Here is a 16,686-nt window from a genome sequence, read left to right on the forward strand (position 1 = left end):
AATAGGCTCTGCCAACTGCGTCGTGAAACTAGAAAGCGTGTTATGTGGAAAATATCCGTAGGAACTGATGCTAGGCAACGTCACGTAAAAGTACGATGCCATCATATCTTGTCCACTTCCTTCAACCAACTTTTCAATTTTGTTGGATATCCCTGCCATTAACGAGGTATTCAGTGCGACCTCCTCGCTTTCGCTTCCTCAAAACTTGTTCGACTCTAAATAGGGCGATCTCATCGACGTGAACACTTTGGTAGTTCATGTTCATAAAAGTTACCCTCAATAGCCTCACCATCCCAGTCCTAAAATTAAAATTGTCATTCGGTTCCCGTGCTATTGAAGGATATAGCGTCTTCCACACCCTTCCTTCATTTTCCTTTAAAACGTTTAGGGTGGCGTTTATAATGGATCTGTAATACGCACGATTTTAACCGGCTAAGAGTTTGGGTGAAACGTCGATGTATTTCAGAGAATTGCGATAGGTAAAGTCTTTCCACATCCTCAATTTCAAAGTGTGGTTGAACCTTTTTACAACAGAAGCTTTAGTTTCATTATTAGTCATGAAATATTGAATGTTTTTATCTTTTAAAAATCTTTGAAAGTATTTTTTTAAAAATCCCCACCTCTGGCAGTATGAATTTGTAATGGCGTTCTGCCCGAGGAAAACATGATTTTTATAGCGTTCAATACGGTAGGACCAGATTTATTTTTGATCGGTGCTACCCATGCATGCTTCGATAAGACATCGATGCACGTTAACAAAAATTTAAACCCGCAATTGTACCGCGAAAGAGAACTTAAATCAACAAAATCCATCTCCCACCGGTGATCCATTGCACTAACCAGAACTCTGTTTCTAGGGAAGCGTACTCTTGAGCTCATATGTAACGTATACATATTTTTTTTCAGGCAGTCAAGGATTGCTTTTCAAGTAAGCTGATGCACCCGATTTTTTTTACTTCTGAGTAAAGTTTGTTAACCCCTCCATAACTCGCAGGGTTAATCTTGTACAGTAGTCCTCGTGGTTTGCACCCATAGTGAGGGAGGGACAATGTTGTTTGTCATGAGAGGAGCGGACAGTGAATGATAAACTCTCATCGATATCATTATCATAAATGGCTAAACAAGGTGTTGGTACTATATCATTTGTAGGGGGGATTGGACGGGAAATAAGGGGGAAATGGGGAACATGCGAGGTAGGGATGGGATGGTATAGCTTAATATTCCTGGCAAGAAAAATAAAGTATGGAGACTTGTAAAACGACTAACGAACAAAATTGTAACTGTCGTATATACATTGCTTTACATAATATTTGTTTAGCTTTTACTTACAACACAATCATTTACATTAATTTTAAATAACATCTTAATTATTTATTGTTAACATTACACATTATTCTTAACATTATTCGTCTGAACAAGTCAAAATGTTTGCGTAATGCCCAATGCACAAAATAATAATATATTTTCCACAATTCCTTTGGTGGCATATCTATCTTCAACGCAAGACATTTAATCATATATTTGGTCATAAAAATGACTTCATTGTCCAAGTTTCTTACGGAATCATCCAGGAACATAGCGAGGCGTTCATCGTCCGTGGCCATGAGAAACCAGTCGTGCTCAATTTGACTCGGATGGTCCACACTGCAACCGTAACACAAATCATTACATTTTTGTTTTATTGTATGCCAAAGCTCTTGGCAAAATGCTTTCTTTGCTAATCGTTACGATGTCTTTTCATGTTCGGTTGTCGTTGTCTGGACCTCATCTACAACGATGTCTGGATCTAACAGTCTCTTTTCATCACATCTGGGGTTTCGCCTCTTGATATGCATAGAAACTTGGGGTGCCTCTATATCCGGTTGTCGTACATTGACGATCGGGGTCTCCAGGTCTGCCTCCTCATCAGAATCCAGTACCCAGATCACTTCAGTTTCATCCTGAAACATAGTACGAACAACATGAATACTAAATCCTGTTACAAACAGCAATCATCGCTGCGAGATTTTCGTCAATGTCAGGCACAAATACTCTCCAACCACATCCACTGCTCCCCCGTTATATTTATACCTTTCTTTGTCGGATAACATTTTCCAAACTCTCTGTATCGTATGTGCTCACGTAGACTGATAAATGTCTTCCCGTCCAATAAATAAGCCTATCATTTTGAAAGGGTTTTTCAAGCGTGTTAGTTTCATTCTCAGGTTGTAAATGATGTTTGTCATCTTATTAAACGTGAAGGCAAAGGGTTCCTTTCAACTTCCTTCAGTGCATTACTAATATGCGTCATTAAAAACATTAATTCACCCCACTGTTTGACGGATAAAATAGACCTGATTTTCTTGGCAGTAACGCATCACACACATCCTTGCTATAACATTGTCTTATGGTAACGTAAGCCTTGCAACGAAATGTATGTAACGGTACGTGCGTATTGCCTTCGAGATGAAACACAGTAGGTTTACTCACATGTGTTTGGTTTGCAACCTGCTGCGTCGTAATTCTCTTCCAATGGCGATACCGTTGGTGGAGGTGGCTGCGGCGACCGCTTAATCGGGCTCGGGCATTGGAGACGGTTTTTTTCGTCTTGAGGCGTTGGGGCGTTACACCTTTTCCAAATTTGGCCATATTAATGAAGTTCAAGTCTAACGGCACTGTGAGTCATCGTTGCGATTGGAAAAGCCATGATGTAATTGTCGTCCAAATCAAAGAATCCTTAAAAATGAGGAACTCCAAACTTTGAGATAAACAGTAATAATGTTCCAAGTCCGAACTTTTCATAAAGTTGAAGCTGGAAAAATAGCTATGTCCACAGATTTGAGATTGGTTGAGAAACAACGTTGAGGAACGATGTCAACAGTGAGATGCTTCGATACAGAGTGATCTTATACAGGTTTTTACAACACACTAATATCTCTGTTTTTAATCTTAGAACAATGAAACGACTGTAAGCTTTTTCCATCAAAAACATTAGGTTAAACATATGGGTACCCTGATCCGCCCTTAATCATTCCTTTCAGAATTAATATACGTCCGTTTGTCTCCATGTGTGAAAATAAACCCGTATAGTGAAAATACCCTCATCCCATCTTCAAAGTTATTACTGGTTATTAATAATACTCCGTCGCAATAATTTCTAAGGATTTCTCTGTTTTCCGCTTCGTCATCATTCTCATCACCTGTTATAAGAGAACTATACTTCAACTCGCTCCTCATTAAGATGCCTTTTCAACCATTGACACACCCCGCTGTTGATGCCAATCATGTCAGAATTTGTTGCCAACGTGTCATGTTTCTATCTCAAAACTTTGGAATAGGAAGGAGCGCTTAGGCCTTAAACTTTGTCAATAGAGGGCGTTCTGTCATATGACATCATACAATTGATTTTAATAAAAAAAGAATGATAATAATAGTAAACAATATAAACAAAATAAAAATTATATATAAAAAATCATATCAATAGTTTTTATCAATAATTCATATGTAAATTCAATATCAAAATGAATATAAAATCAATTCAAAATAATACAAATGTTAATAAAAATATTATCAATGAAAACAATATCCACATTTGCATAACAAGGCAAGTGTCCCTCACCATCGTCATCTCTACTCAGTAATATAACGTTATTTCATAACACTGCACAATCCGTGTACGTCCCATCTGCATTATTTTCTCTTCAGATTTCAAGCTCATTCCATAAATGAAAAAGCGAAATTGGTTCAGAACTCGTTTTTTACACATGTTCTTTTTTTATTGACATCAGAACCCTGTTGTGAGGATGATATTGGTGTTGGCCAATGGAGAGTTGAATATAACAGAGTCTCAGTGGAGCGAGGAACCAGACCACACGGTACCACTGCTACCTTTGTATGTACTGAGCGTGGACATCGAACAAGTGACAGGAAGCAATGTCTTAATGGACAATGGCGAGGAGATCCACCAACTTGTACTAAAAGTATGTCATGAAATCTGACTAACGCTACAAAACAAAATGTGAATGTGTTATTTCATATGTGTAGATCGAATACGTAGCCTTCGATTTAGGCAATGGCCGGATAGGCCTATATTTCATAAATGAAGCAACAGTAACCTACTATGATTGACAATCATTGATCTTTTACAACTTTATAGAAATCAATCTTGGGTCATATGGAATGAGAGGAAAGAGATACTCATTAAACGTACGGTATCATAATGGACACCATGAACAGTTACACATTAATTAAACGGTTTTCCGACTCTCAAAATGTGAATATTTATACAGTATTTTATATAATACTCTGATAAGTACAAGGGAATTTAAGGTTAATCATTTCTACAACATATATCCTGAAAGGTAAATCTTAATTCGTTTAAATGAAATGTGTTTAATTGGTGCTGCAAATAACGAAGGAAGAGGTAGGTATTTTCACTCCTCTTTACTTTCTTGCAATGTATGTGATACAGATTCATTCTGTTTTACGTAATTTTCATAATGTAAAGAAATAAATCTGAAAAGAATACGCTTCGATAAAACAAAGCACAAAGTCCGGCGTCTATATCATTATTTATTTTCTAACGTAATCAAATTGAAACATTCTTGTACATTTCAGTTCCATGTGCCCACCAAAACATACGGAATGGGCGTGTTCATTATTCCACGAGAAACCCAGAGCAAGGAACTACAAGAAACGTAGCTTGTAAGGCGGGATACCGAGCCACAGATATGGCCGATTCAGTATGTGATTTGGGAAGCTGGACAACTGCTCTACCGGGATGTGTCGAAAGTAAGGAATAAACACCTTGATCTACTAACTTCTGCAACTACAGTCCTATTCGTCCACTTTAAGAACACCGGATGTAGTCTTTATTCGAATGTATATGTTTTTTGTGATCTCCACGCAATGCACAATTACTCGTGCTACTCATCTAACTTCTTTCGTTTACCTATAGTATATATTTTGGAATATCTATTTACTGATTCTCGATTTTCAGATCCATGTCCTCCCTTGGTAAACCATCCACATTACATGGCAGTTACTTATAAATTAGAAAGTGATGGTTCTTGTTACCTGCATTCCACCCTGGCAACATTTCATTGTGTGGAAGAAGGGTTCGTTCTTGAAAATGTTAATGAAGAGCAATATACATACATAAAAGGACAGTGGAGAGGACCAAATACATACCCACGTTGTACAATAGGAATGTGGGCAAATATATATATATATATATATATATTGCCGTTCTGAGATTTATACACATGTAACTCGTCTAACGGAAAATTTAACAGTTTTGACATTTCCCGAAAGAGAAAATGTACAGTAATGTGATGCTATTTAATTACACTTACAATGCGTGTACGTCCATCTGCATTATTTTCTCTTCAGTTTCAAGCTCATTCCATAAATGAAAAAGCGAAATTTTCTCGAAGCTCGTTTTTTACACATGTTCTTTTGTATTGACATCAGATCCCTGCAATGAGGATGATATTGGTGTTGGCCAATGGAGAGTTGTTTATAACAGAGTCTCAGTGGAGCGAGGAACCAGACCACACGGTACCACTGCTACCTTTGTATGTACTGAGCGTGGACATCGAACAAGTGACACGAAGCAATGTCTTTATGGACAATGGCGAGGAGATGCACCAACTTGTACTAAAAGTATGTCATGAAATCTGAATAACGCATCAAGACAAAATGTGAATATGTTATTTCAAATGTGTAGATCGAATACGTAGCCTTCGATTTAGGCAATGGCCTGATATGCCTATATTTCATAAATGAAGCAACAGTAACCTACTATGATTGACAATCATTGATCTTTTACAACTTTATAGAAATCAATCTTGGGTCATATGGAATGAGAGGAAAGAGATACTCATTAAACGTACGGTATCATAATGGACACCATGAACAGTTACACATTAATTAAACGGTTTTCCGACTCTCAAAATGTGAATATTTATACAGTATTTTATATAATACTCTGATAAGTACAAGGGAATTTAAGGTTAATCATTTCTACAACATATATCCTGAAAGGTAAATCTTAATTCGTTTAAATGAAATGTGTTTAATTGGTGCTGCAAATAACGAAGGAAGAGGTAGGTATTTTCACTCCTCTTTACTTTCTTGCAATGTATGTGATACAGATTCATTCTGTTTTACGTAATTTTCATAATGTAAAGAAATAAATCTGAAAAGAATACGCTTCGATAAAACAAAGCACAAAGTCCGGCGTCTATATCATTATTTATATTCTAACGTAATCAAATTGAAACATTCTTGTACATTTCAGTTCCATGTGCCCACCAAAACATACGGAATGGGCGTGTTCATTATTCCACGAATAACCCAGAGCAAGGAACTACAAGAAAGGTAGCTTGTAAGGCGGGATATCGAGCCACAGATATGGCCGATTCAGTATGTGATTTGGGGAGCTGGACAACTGCTCTACCGGGATGTGTCGAAAGTAAGGAATAAACACCTTGATCTACTAACTTCTGCAACTACAGTCCTATTCGTCCACATTAAGAACACCGGTGTAGTCTTTATTCGAATGTATATGTTTCTTGTGATCTCCACGCAATGCACAATTACTCGTGCTACTCATCTAACTTCTTTCGTTTACCTATTGTATATATTTTGGAATATCTATTTACTGATTCTCGATTTTCAGATCCATGTCCTCCCTTGGTAAACCATCCACATTACATGGCAGTTACTTATAGAGTAGAAAGTGATGGTTCTAATAACCTGCATTCCACCGTGGCAACATTTCATTGTGTGGAAGAAACTTTCGTCCTTGAAAATGTTAATGAAGAGCAATATACATGCATAAAGAACAGTGGAAAGGACCAAATACATACCCACGTTGTACAATAGGAATGTGGGCATATATATATATATATATATATATATATATATATATATATATATATATATATATATATATATATATATATATAGGCCTATATATATATAGGCCTATATATATATAGGCCTATATATATATATATATATATATATATATATGAAAATCGTAATGAGTTGGAAAATCAAGAACAGTGAAAACAACTTTCAGCCTCCACCGGGATTCGAACCACGGGCCTTCCGCTCTGTACGCGGACACCCTAACCACTAGGCTATGGACGCTGATTGTATGTCCAGAGGTTCGAAACCGGTAAGGAAGATCATAATTCCACTGTAAGCGTTTGTCACCTGTATCGAACAATACTAGTTCTGTTTTTGGTGACATGTTTTGCCTAACTCTAGAGATCAAACATGATGCTGACCAACTCGAAATCATTTGTGATTCCTAAAGCCGGATCTCGAAAGAGATACTTTAAACAGACTGTATGTTAATGCAATGGAGGTAAACGACAAAGGCAAATGAATATATATAAATGAAAATCGTAATGAGTTGGAAAATCAAGAACAGTGAAAAAACTTTCAGCCTCCACCGGGATTCGAACCACGGGCCTTCCGCTCTGTACGCGGACACTTTAACCACTAGGCTATGGACGCTGATTGTATGTCCAGAGGTTCGAAACCGGTAAGGAAGATCGTAATTCCAATGTAAGCGTTTGTCACCTGTATCGAACAATACTAGTTCTGTTTTTGGTGACATGTTTTGCCTAACTCTAGAGATCAAACATGATGCTGACCAACTCGAAATCAATTGTGATTCCTAAAGCCGGATCTCGAAAGAGATACTTTAAACAGACTTTATGTTAATGCAATGGAGGTAAACGACAAAGGCAAATGAATATATATATAAATGAAAATCGTAATGAATTGGAAAATCAAGAACAGTGAAAAAACTTTCAGCCTCCACCGGGATTCGAACCACGGGCCTTCCGCTCTGTACGCGGACACCCTAACCACTAGGCTATGGACGCTGATTGTATGTCCAGAGGTTCGAAACCGGTAAGGAAAATCGTAATTCCAATGTAAGCGTTTGTCACCTGTATCGAACAATACTAGTTCTGTTTTTGGTGACATGTTTTGCCTAACTCTAGAGATCAAACATGATGCTGACCAACTCGAAATCATTTGTGATTCCTAAAGCCGGATCTCGAAAGAGATACTTTAAACAGACTTTATGTTAATGCAATGGAGGTAAACGACAAAGGCAAATGAATATATATATAAATGAAAATCGTAATGAATTGGAAAATCAAGAACAGTGAAAAAACTTTCAGCCTCCACCGGGATTCGAACCATGGGCCTTCCGCTCTGTACGCGGACACCCTAACCACTAGGCTATGGACGCTGATTGTATGTCCAGAGGTTCGAAACCGGTAAGGGAGATCGTAATTCCACTGTAAGCGTTTGTCACCTGTATCGAACAATACTAGTTCTGTTTTTGGTGACATGTTTTGCCTAACTCTAGAGATCAAACATGATGCTGACCAACTCGAAATCATTTGTGATTCCTAAAGCCGGATCTCGAAAGAGATACTTTAAACAGACTTTATGTTAATGCAATGGAGGTAAACGACAAAGGCAAATGAATATATATATCAATGAAAATCGTAATGAGTTGGAAAATCAAGAACAGTGAAAAAACTTTCAGCCTCCACCGGGATTCGAACCATGGGCCTTCCGCTCTGTACGCGGACACCCTAACCACTAGGCTATGGACGCTGATTGTATGTCCAGAGGTTCGAAACCGGTAAGGGAGATCGTAATTCCACTGTAAGCGTTTGTCACCTGTATCGAACAATACTAGTTCTGTTTTTGGTGACATGTTTTGCCTAACTCTAGAGATCAAACATGATGCTGACCAACTCGAAATCAATTGTGATTCCTAAAGCCGGATCTCGAAAGAAATACTTTAAACAGACTTTATGTTAATACAATGGAGGTAAACGACAAAGGCAAATGAATATATATATCAATGAAAATCGTAATGAGTTGGAAAATCATATATATATATTCATTGCCGTTCTGAGATTTATACACATGTAACTCGTCTAACGGAAAATTTAACAGTTTTGACATTTCCCAAAAGAAAAACTGTTCAGTAATGTGATGCTATTTATTTACACTTTACAATGCGTGTACGTCCCATCTGCATTATTTTCTCTTCAGATTCAAGCTCATTCCATTAATGAAAAAGCAAAATTTGTTCGAAACTCGTTTTTTACACATTTTCTTTTGTATTGACATCAGATCCATGTAATGAGGATGATATTGGTGTTGGCCAATGGAGAGTTGAATATAACATAGTCTCAGTGGAGCGAGGAACCATACCACACGGTACCACTGCTACCTTTGTATGTACTCAGCGTGGACATCGAACAAGTGACACGAAGCAATGTCTTAATGGACAATGGCGAGGAGATGCACCAACTTGTACTAAAGGTATGTCATGAAATCTGAATAACGCATCAAAACAAAATGTGAATGTGTTATTTCATATGTGTAGATCGAATACGTAGCCTTCGATTTAGGCAATGGCCTGATAGGCCTATGTTTCATAAATGAAGCAACAGTAACCTACTATGATTGACAATCATTGATCTTTTACAACTTTATAGAAATCAATCTTGGGTCATATGGAATGAGAGGAAAGAGATACTCATTTAACGTACGGTATCTAAATGAACACCATGAACAGTTACACATTAATTAAACGGTATTCCGACTCTCAAAATGTGAATATTTATACAGTATTTTATATAATACTTTGATAAGTACAAGGGAATTCAAGGTTAATCATTTCTACAACATATATCCTTAAAGGTAAATCTTAATTCGTTTAAATGAAATTTCTTAAATTGGTGCTGCAAATAACCAAGGAAGACGTAGGTTTTTTCACTCCTCTTTGCTTTCTTGCAATGTATGTGATACAGATTCATTCTGTTTTACGTAATTTTCATAATGTAAAAAAATGAATCTGAAAAGAATACGCTTCGATAAAACAAAGCACAAAGTCCGGCGTCTATGTCATTATTTATTTTATAACGTAATGAAATTGAAACATTCTTGTACATTTCAGTTCCATGTTTCCACCAAAACATACGGAATGGACGTGTTCATTATTCCACGAGAAACCCAGAGCAAGGAACCACAAGAAAGGTAGCTTGTAAGGCGGGATACCGAGCCACAGATATGGCCGATTCAGTATGTGATTTGGGGAGCTGGACAACTGCTCTTCCGGAATGTGTCGAAAGTAAGGAAAACACACGTTGATCTACTAACTTCTGCAGCTACAGTCCCATTGTTTCACATTGAGCACACCGGATGCAGTCTTTATTCGAATGTAAATGTTAATTGTGATCTACCAGGCAATGTACAAATACTCGTGCTACTCATCTAACTTCTTTCGTTTACCTATAGTATATATTTTGGAATATCTATTTACTGATTCTCGATTTTCAGATCCATGTCGTCCCTTGGTAAACCATCCACATTACCTGGCAGTTACTTATAGTGAAGAAAGTGATGGTTCTTGTTACCCGCATTCCACCCTGGCAACCTTTCATTGTGTGGAAGAAGGTTTCGTCCTTGAAAATGTTAATGATGAGCAACGTACATGCAGAAAAGGAGAGTGGAGTGGACCAAATACATACCCATGTTGTACAATAAGTATGTGGGCAAATATATATATATATATATATATATATATATATATATATATATATATATATATATATATATATATATATATATACATTGCCGTTCTGAGATTTATACAAATGTAACTCGTCTAAAGACAATTTAACAGTTTTGACATTTCCCAAAAGAGAAAATATACAGTAATGTGATGCTATTTATTTACACTTACAATGCGTGTACGTCCCATCTGCATTATTTTCTCTTCAGATTCAAGCCCATTCCATAAATGAAAAGGCGAAATTGGCTCGAAAATCGTTTTTTACACATGTTCTTTTTTATTGACATCCAGATCGCTGTAATGAGGATGATATTGGTGTTGGCCAATGGAGAGTTGAATATAACAGAGTCTCAGAAGAGCGAGGTACCAGACCACACGGTGCCACTGCTACCTTTGTATGTACTGAGCGTGGACATCGAACAAGTGACACGAAGCAATGTCTTAATGGACAATGGCGAGGAGATGCACCAACTTGTACTAAAAGTATGTCATGAAATCTGAATAACGCATCAAGACAAAATGTGTATGTGTTATTTCATATGTATAGATCGAATACGTAGCCTTCGATTTAAGCAATGGCCGGATAGGCCTATATTTCATAATTGAAGCAACAGTAACCTTACTATGATTGACAATGATTGAACTTTTACAACTTTATGGAACCCAATCTTGGGTCATATGGAATGAGAGGAAAGATCATTATTCGTACGGTATCTAAATAAACACCATGACCAGTTACACAATAATTAAACGGTATACTGATTAACAAAATGTTAATATTTATACATTATTATATATTATATTAACCCGGATAAGGACAAGGGAATTTAAGGTATATCATTTCTACAACATGTATCCTTAAAGGTAAATCTTAATTCGTGGAAATGATTTTTCTTTAAAAGGTGCTGAAAATTACGAAGGAAGTAGTTTCGTTTTTACACTCCTTTTTACTTTCTTGCAATGTATGTGATACAGATTCAGTCCGTTTCACGGAATTTTCATGATGTAAAGAAATCAAGCTGAAAATAATACGCTTCGATATAACAAAGCACAGAGTCCTGCCTCTATATCATTATTTATTATCTAACGTAATGAAATTGAAACATTCTTGTACATTTCAGTTCCATGTGTCCACCAAAACATACGGAATGGACGTGTTCATTATTCCACGAGAAACCCAGAGCAAGGAACCACAAGAAAGGTAGCTTGTAAGGCGGGATACCGAGCCACAGATATGGCCGATTCAGTATGTGATTTGGGAAGCTGGACAACTGCTCTACCTGCATGTGTCGAAAGTAAGGAATAAACACCTTGATGTACTAAATTCTGCAACTACAGTCCCATTGTTTCACATTGAGCACACCGGATGTAGTCTTTATTCGAATGTATATGTTTCTTGTGATCTCCACGCAATGTACTATTACTCGTGCTACTCATCTAACTTCTTTCGTTTACCTATAGTATATATTTTGGAATATCTATTTACTGATTCTCGATTTTCAGATCCATGTCGTCCCTTGGTAAACCATCCACATTACCTGGCAGTTACTTATAGTGAAGAAAGTGATGGTTCTTGTTACCCGCATTCCACCCTGGCAACCTTTCATTGTGTGGAAGAAGGTTTCGTCCTTGAAAATGTTAATGATGAGCAACGTACATGCAGAAAAGGAGAGTGGAGTGGACCAAATACATACCCATGTTGTACAATAAGTATGTGGGCAAATATATATATATATATATATACATTGCCGTTCTGAGATTTATACAAATGTAACTCGTCTAAAGAAAATTTAACAGTTTTGACATTTCCCAAAAGAGAAAATATACAGTAATGTGATGCTATTTATTTACACTTACAATGCGTGTACGTCCCATCTGCATTATTTTCTCTTCAGATACAAGCCCATTCCATAAATGAAAAGGCGAAATTGGCTCGAAAATCGTTTTTTACACATGTTCTTTTTTATTGACATCCAGATCGCTGTAATGAGGATGATATTGGTGTTGGCCAATGGAGAGTTGAATATAACAGAGTCTCAGAAGAGCGAGGTACCAGACCACACGGTACCACTGCTACCTTTGTATGTACTGAGCGTGGACATCGAACAAGTGACACGAAGCAATGTCTTAATGGACAATGGCGAGGAGATGCACCAACTTGTACTAAAAGTATGTCATGAAATCTGAATAACGCATCAAGACAAAATGTGTATGTGTTATTTCATATGTATAGATCGAATACGTAGCCTTCGATTTAAGCAATGGCCGGATAGGCCTATATTTCATAATTGAAGCAACAGTAACCTTACTATGATTGACAATGATTGAACTTTTACAACTTAATGGAACCCAATCTTGGGTCATATGGAATTAGAGGAAAGATCATTATTCGTACGGTATCTAAATAAACACCATGACCAGTTACACAATAATTAAACGGTATACTGATTAACAAAATGTTAATATTTATACATTATTATATATTATATTAACCCGGATAAGGACAAGGGAATTTAAGGTATATCATTTCTACAACATGTATCCTTAAAGGTAAATCTTAATTCGTGGAAATGATTTTTCTTTAAAAGGTGCTGAAAATTACGAAGGAAGTAGTTTCGTTTTTACACTCCTTTTTACTTTCTTGCAATGTATGTGATACAGATTCAGTCCGTTTCACGGAATTTTCATGATGTAAAGAAATCAAGCTGAAAATAATACGCTTCGATATAACAAAGCACAGAGTCCTGCCTCTATATCATTATTTATTATCTAACGTAATGAAATTGAAACATTCTTGTACATTTCAGTTCCATGTGTCCACCAATACATACGGAATGGACGTGTTCATTATTCCACGAGAAACCCAGAGCAAGGAACCACAAGAAAGGTAGCTTGTAAGGCGGGATACCGAGCCACAGATATGGCCGATTCAGTATGTGATTTGGGAAGCTGGACAACTGCTCTACCTGGATGTGTCGAAAGTAAGGAATAAAGACCTTGATATACTAAATTCTGCAACTACAGTCCCATTGTTTCACATTGAGCACACCGGATGTAGTCTTTATTCGAATGTATATGTTTCTTGTGATCTCCACGCAATGTACTATTACTCGTGCTACTCATCTAACTTCTTTCGTTTACCTATAGTATATATTTTGGAATATCTATTTACTGATTCTCGATTTTCAGATCCATGTCGTCCCTTGGTAAACCATCCACATTACCTGGCAGTTACTTATAGTGAAGAAAGTGATGGTTCTTGTTACCCGCATTCCACCCTGGCAACCTTTCATTGTGTGGAAGAAGGTTTCGTCCTTGAAAATGTTAATGATGAGCAACGTACATGCAGAAAAGGAGAGTGGAGTGGACCAAATACATACCCATGTTGTACAATAAGTATGTGGGCAAATATATATATATATATATATATATATATATATATATATATATATATATATATATATATACATTGCCGTTCTGAGATTTATACAAATGTAACTCGTCTAAAGACAATTTAACAGTTTTGACATTTCCCAAAAGAGAAAATATACAGTAATGTGATGCTATTTATTTACACTTACAATGCGTGTACGTCCCATCTGCATTATTTTCTCTTCAGATTCAAGCCCATTCCATAAATGAAAAGGCGAAATTGGCTCGAAACTCCTTTTTTACACATGTTTTTTTTTATTGACATCCAGATCGCTGTAATGAGGATGATATTGGTGTTGGCCAATGGAGAGTTGAATATAACAGAGTCTCAGTAGAGCGAGGTACCAGACCACACGGTACCACTGCTACCTTTGTATGTACTGAGCGTGGACATCGAACAAGTGACACGAAGCAATGTCTTAATGGACAATGGCGAGGAGATGCACCAACTTGTACTAAAAGTATGTCATGAAATCTGAATAACGCATCAAGACAAAATGTGTATGTGTTATTTCATATGTATAGATCGAATACGTAGCTTTCGATTTAAGCAATGGCCGGATAGGCCTATATTTCATAATTGAAGCAACAGTAACCTTACTATGATTGACAATGATTGAACTTTTACAACTTAATGGAACCCAATCTTGGGTCATATGGAATTAGAGGAAAGATCATTTTTCGTACGGTATCTAAATAAACACCATGACCAGTTACACAGTAATTAAACGGTATACTGATTAACAAAATGTTAATATTTATACATTATTATATATTATATTAACCCGGATAAGGACAAGGGAATTTAAGGTATATCATTTCTACAACATGTATCCTTAAATGTAAATCTTAATTCGTGGAAATGATTTTTCTTTAAAAGGTGCTGATAATTACGAAGGAAGTAGTTTCGTTTTTACACTCCTTTTTACTTTCTTGCAATGTATGTGATACAGATTCAGTCCGTTTCACGGAATTTTCATGATGTAAAGAAATCAAGCTGAAAATAATACGCTTCGATATAACAAAGCACAGAGTCCTGCCTCTATATCATTATTTATTATCTAACGTAATGAAATTGAAACATTCTTGTACATTTCAGTTCCATGTGTCCACCAAAACATACGGAATGGACGTGTTCATTATTCCACGGATTACCCAGAGCAAGGAACAACAAGAAACGTAGCTTGTAAGGTGGGTTACCGAGCCACGGAAATGGAAGATTCGGTATGTGATTTGGGAAGCTGGACAACTTCTCTACCAGAATGTGTCGAAAGTAAGGAATAAAGACCTTGATCTACTAACTTCTTCAACTACAGTCATATTGGTCCACATTAAGAACACCGGATGTAGTCTTTATTCGAATGTATATATTTCTTGTGATCTCCACGCAATGCACAATTACTCGTGCTACTCATCTAACTTCTTTCGTTTACCTATTGTATATATTTTGGAATATCTATTTACGGATTCTCGATTTTCAGATCCATGTCGTCCCTTGGTAAACCATCCACATTACATGGCAGTTACTTATAGAGTAGAAAGTGATGGTTCTGATAACCTGCATTCCACCCTGGCAACATTTCATTGTGTGGAAAAAGGTTTCGTTCTTGAAAATGTTAATGAAGAGCAATATACATGCATAAAAGGACAGTGGAGAGGACCAAATACATACCTATATATATATATATATATATATATACATGGCCGTTCTGAGATTTATACACATGTAACTCTTCTAACGGAAAATTTAACAGTTTTGACATTTCCCAAAAGAAAAAATGTTCAGTAATGTGATGCTATTTATTTACACTTTACAATGCGTGTACGTCCCATCTACATTATTTTCTCTTCAGATTCAAGTTCATTCCATAAATGAAAAAGCAAAATTTGTTCGAAACTCGTATTTTACACATGTTCCTTTGTATTGACATCAGATCCCTGTAATGAGGATGATATTGGTGTTGGCCAATGGAGAGTTGAATATAACATAGTCTCAGTGGAGCGAGGAACCATACCACACGGTACCACTGCTACCTTTGTATGTACTCAGCGTGGACATCGAACAAGTGACACGAAGCAATGTCTTAATGGACAATGGCGAGGAGATGCACCAACTTGTACTAAAGGTACGTCATGAAATCTGAATAACGCATCAAAACAAAATGTGAATGTGTTATTTCATATGTGTAGATCGAATACGTAGCCTTCGATTTAGGCAAAGGCCTGATAGGCCTATATTTCATAAATGAAGCATCAGTAACCTACTATGATTGACAATCATTGATCTTTTACAACTTTATAGAAATCAATCTTGGGTCATATGGAATGAGAGGAAAGAGATACTCATTTTACGTACGGTATCTAAATGAACACCATGAACAGTTACACATTAATTAAACGGTATTCCGACTCTAAAACTGTGAATATTTATACAGTATTTTATATAATACTTTGATAAGTACAAGGAAATTTAAGGTTAATCATTTCTACAACATATATCCTGAAAGGTAAATCTTAATTCGTTTAAATAAAATTTCTTAAATTGGTGCTGCAAATAACCAAGGAAGACGTAGGTTTTTTCACTCCTCTTTGCTTTCTTGCAATGTATGTGATACAGATTCATTCTGTTTTACGTAATTTTCATAATG

The 16,686-nt window shown here is 36.5% G+C and overlaps 1 protein-coding gene across 8 annotated transcripts in view; it reads left to right on the forward strand.

Annotated features, from left to right (window-relative positions):
* LOC139963575 (complement factor H-like) overlaps window positions 1-16,686 on the forward strand; it is a 60,800-nt gene that overhangs the window by 23,284 nt on the left and 20,830 nt on the right. For 4 of the 8 annotated variants that reach the window (XM_071964447.1, XM_071964446.1, XM_071964445.1 and 1 more), the window contains 16 exons: window positions 3,768-3,959; window positions 4,597-4,770; window positions 5,452-5,643; window positions 6,281-6,454; window positions 9,160-9,351; window positions 9,989-10,162; window positions 10,372-10,578; window positions 10,898-11,089; window positions 11,728-11,901; window positions 12,110-12,316; window positions 12,584-12,775; window positions 13,414-13,587; window positions 13,796-14,002; window positions 14,308-14,499; window positions 15,138-15,311; window positions 15,973-16,164. In XM_071964447.1, coding sequence (XP_071820548.1) covers window positions 3,768-3,959; window positions 4,597-4,770; window positions 5,452-5,643; window positions 6,281-6,454; window positions 9,160-9,351; window positions 9,989-10,162; window positions 10,372-10,578; window positions 10,898-11,089; window positions 11,728-11,901; window positions 12,110-12,316; window positions 12,584-12,775; window positions 13,414-13,587; window positions 13,796-14,002; window positions 14,308-14,499; window positions 15,138-15,311; window positions 15,973-16,164 — 3,009 coding nt within the window. The remainder of the gene's footprint in view (window positions 1-3,767; window positions 3,960-4,596; window positions 4,771-5,451; window positions 5,644-6,280; window positions 6,455-9,159; window positions 9,352-9,988; window positions 10,163-10,371; window positions 10,579-10,897; window positions 11,090-11,727; window positions 11,902-12,109; window positions 12,317-12,583; window positions 12,776-13,413; window positions 13,588-13,795; window positions 14,003-14,307; window positions 14,500-15,137; window positions 15,312-15,972; window positions 16,165-16,686) is intronic. The other 4 variants (XM_071964450.1, XM_071964449.1, XM_071964451.1 and 1 more) reach the window with 4 other exon arrangements.

Source organism: Apostichopus japonicus, chromosome 22 (assembly GCF_037975245.1).
Source record: "Apostichopus japonicus isolate 1M-3 chromosome 22, ASM3797524v1, whole genome shotgun sequence".
In the NCBI taxonomy this organism is placed as follows: domain Eukaryota; kingdom Metazoa; phylum Echinodermata; class Holothuroidea; order Aspidochirotida; family Stichopodidae; genus Apostichopus; species Apostichopus japonicus.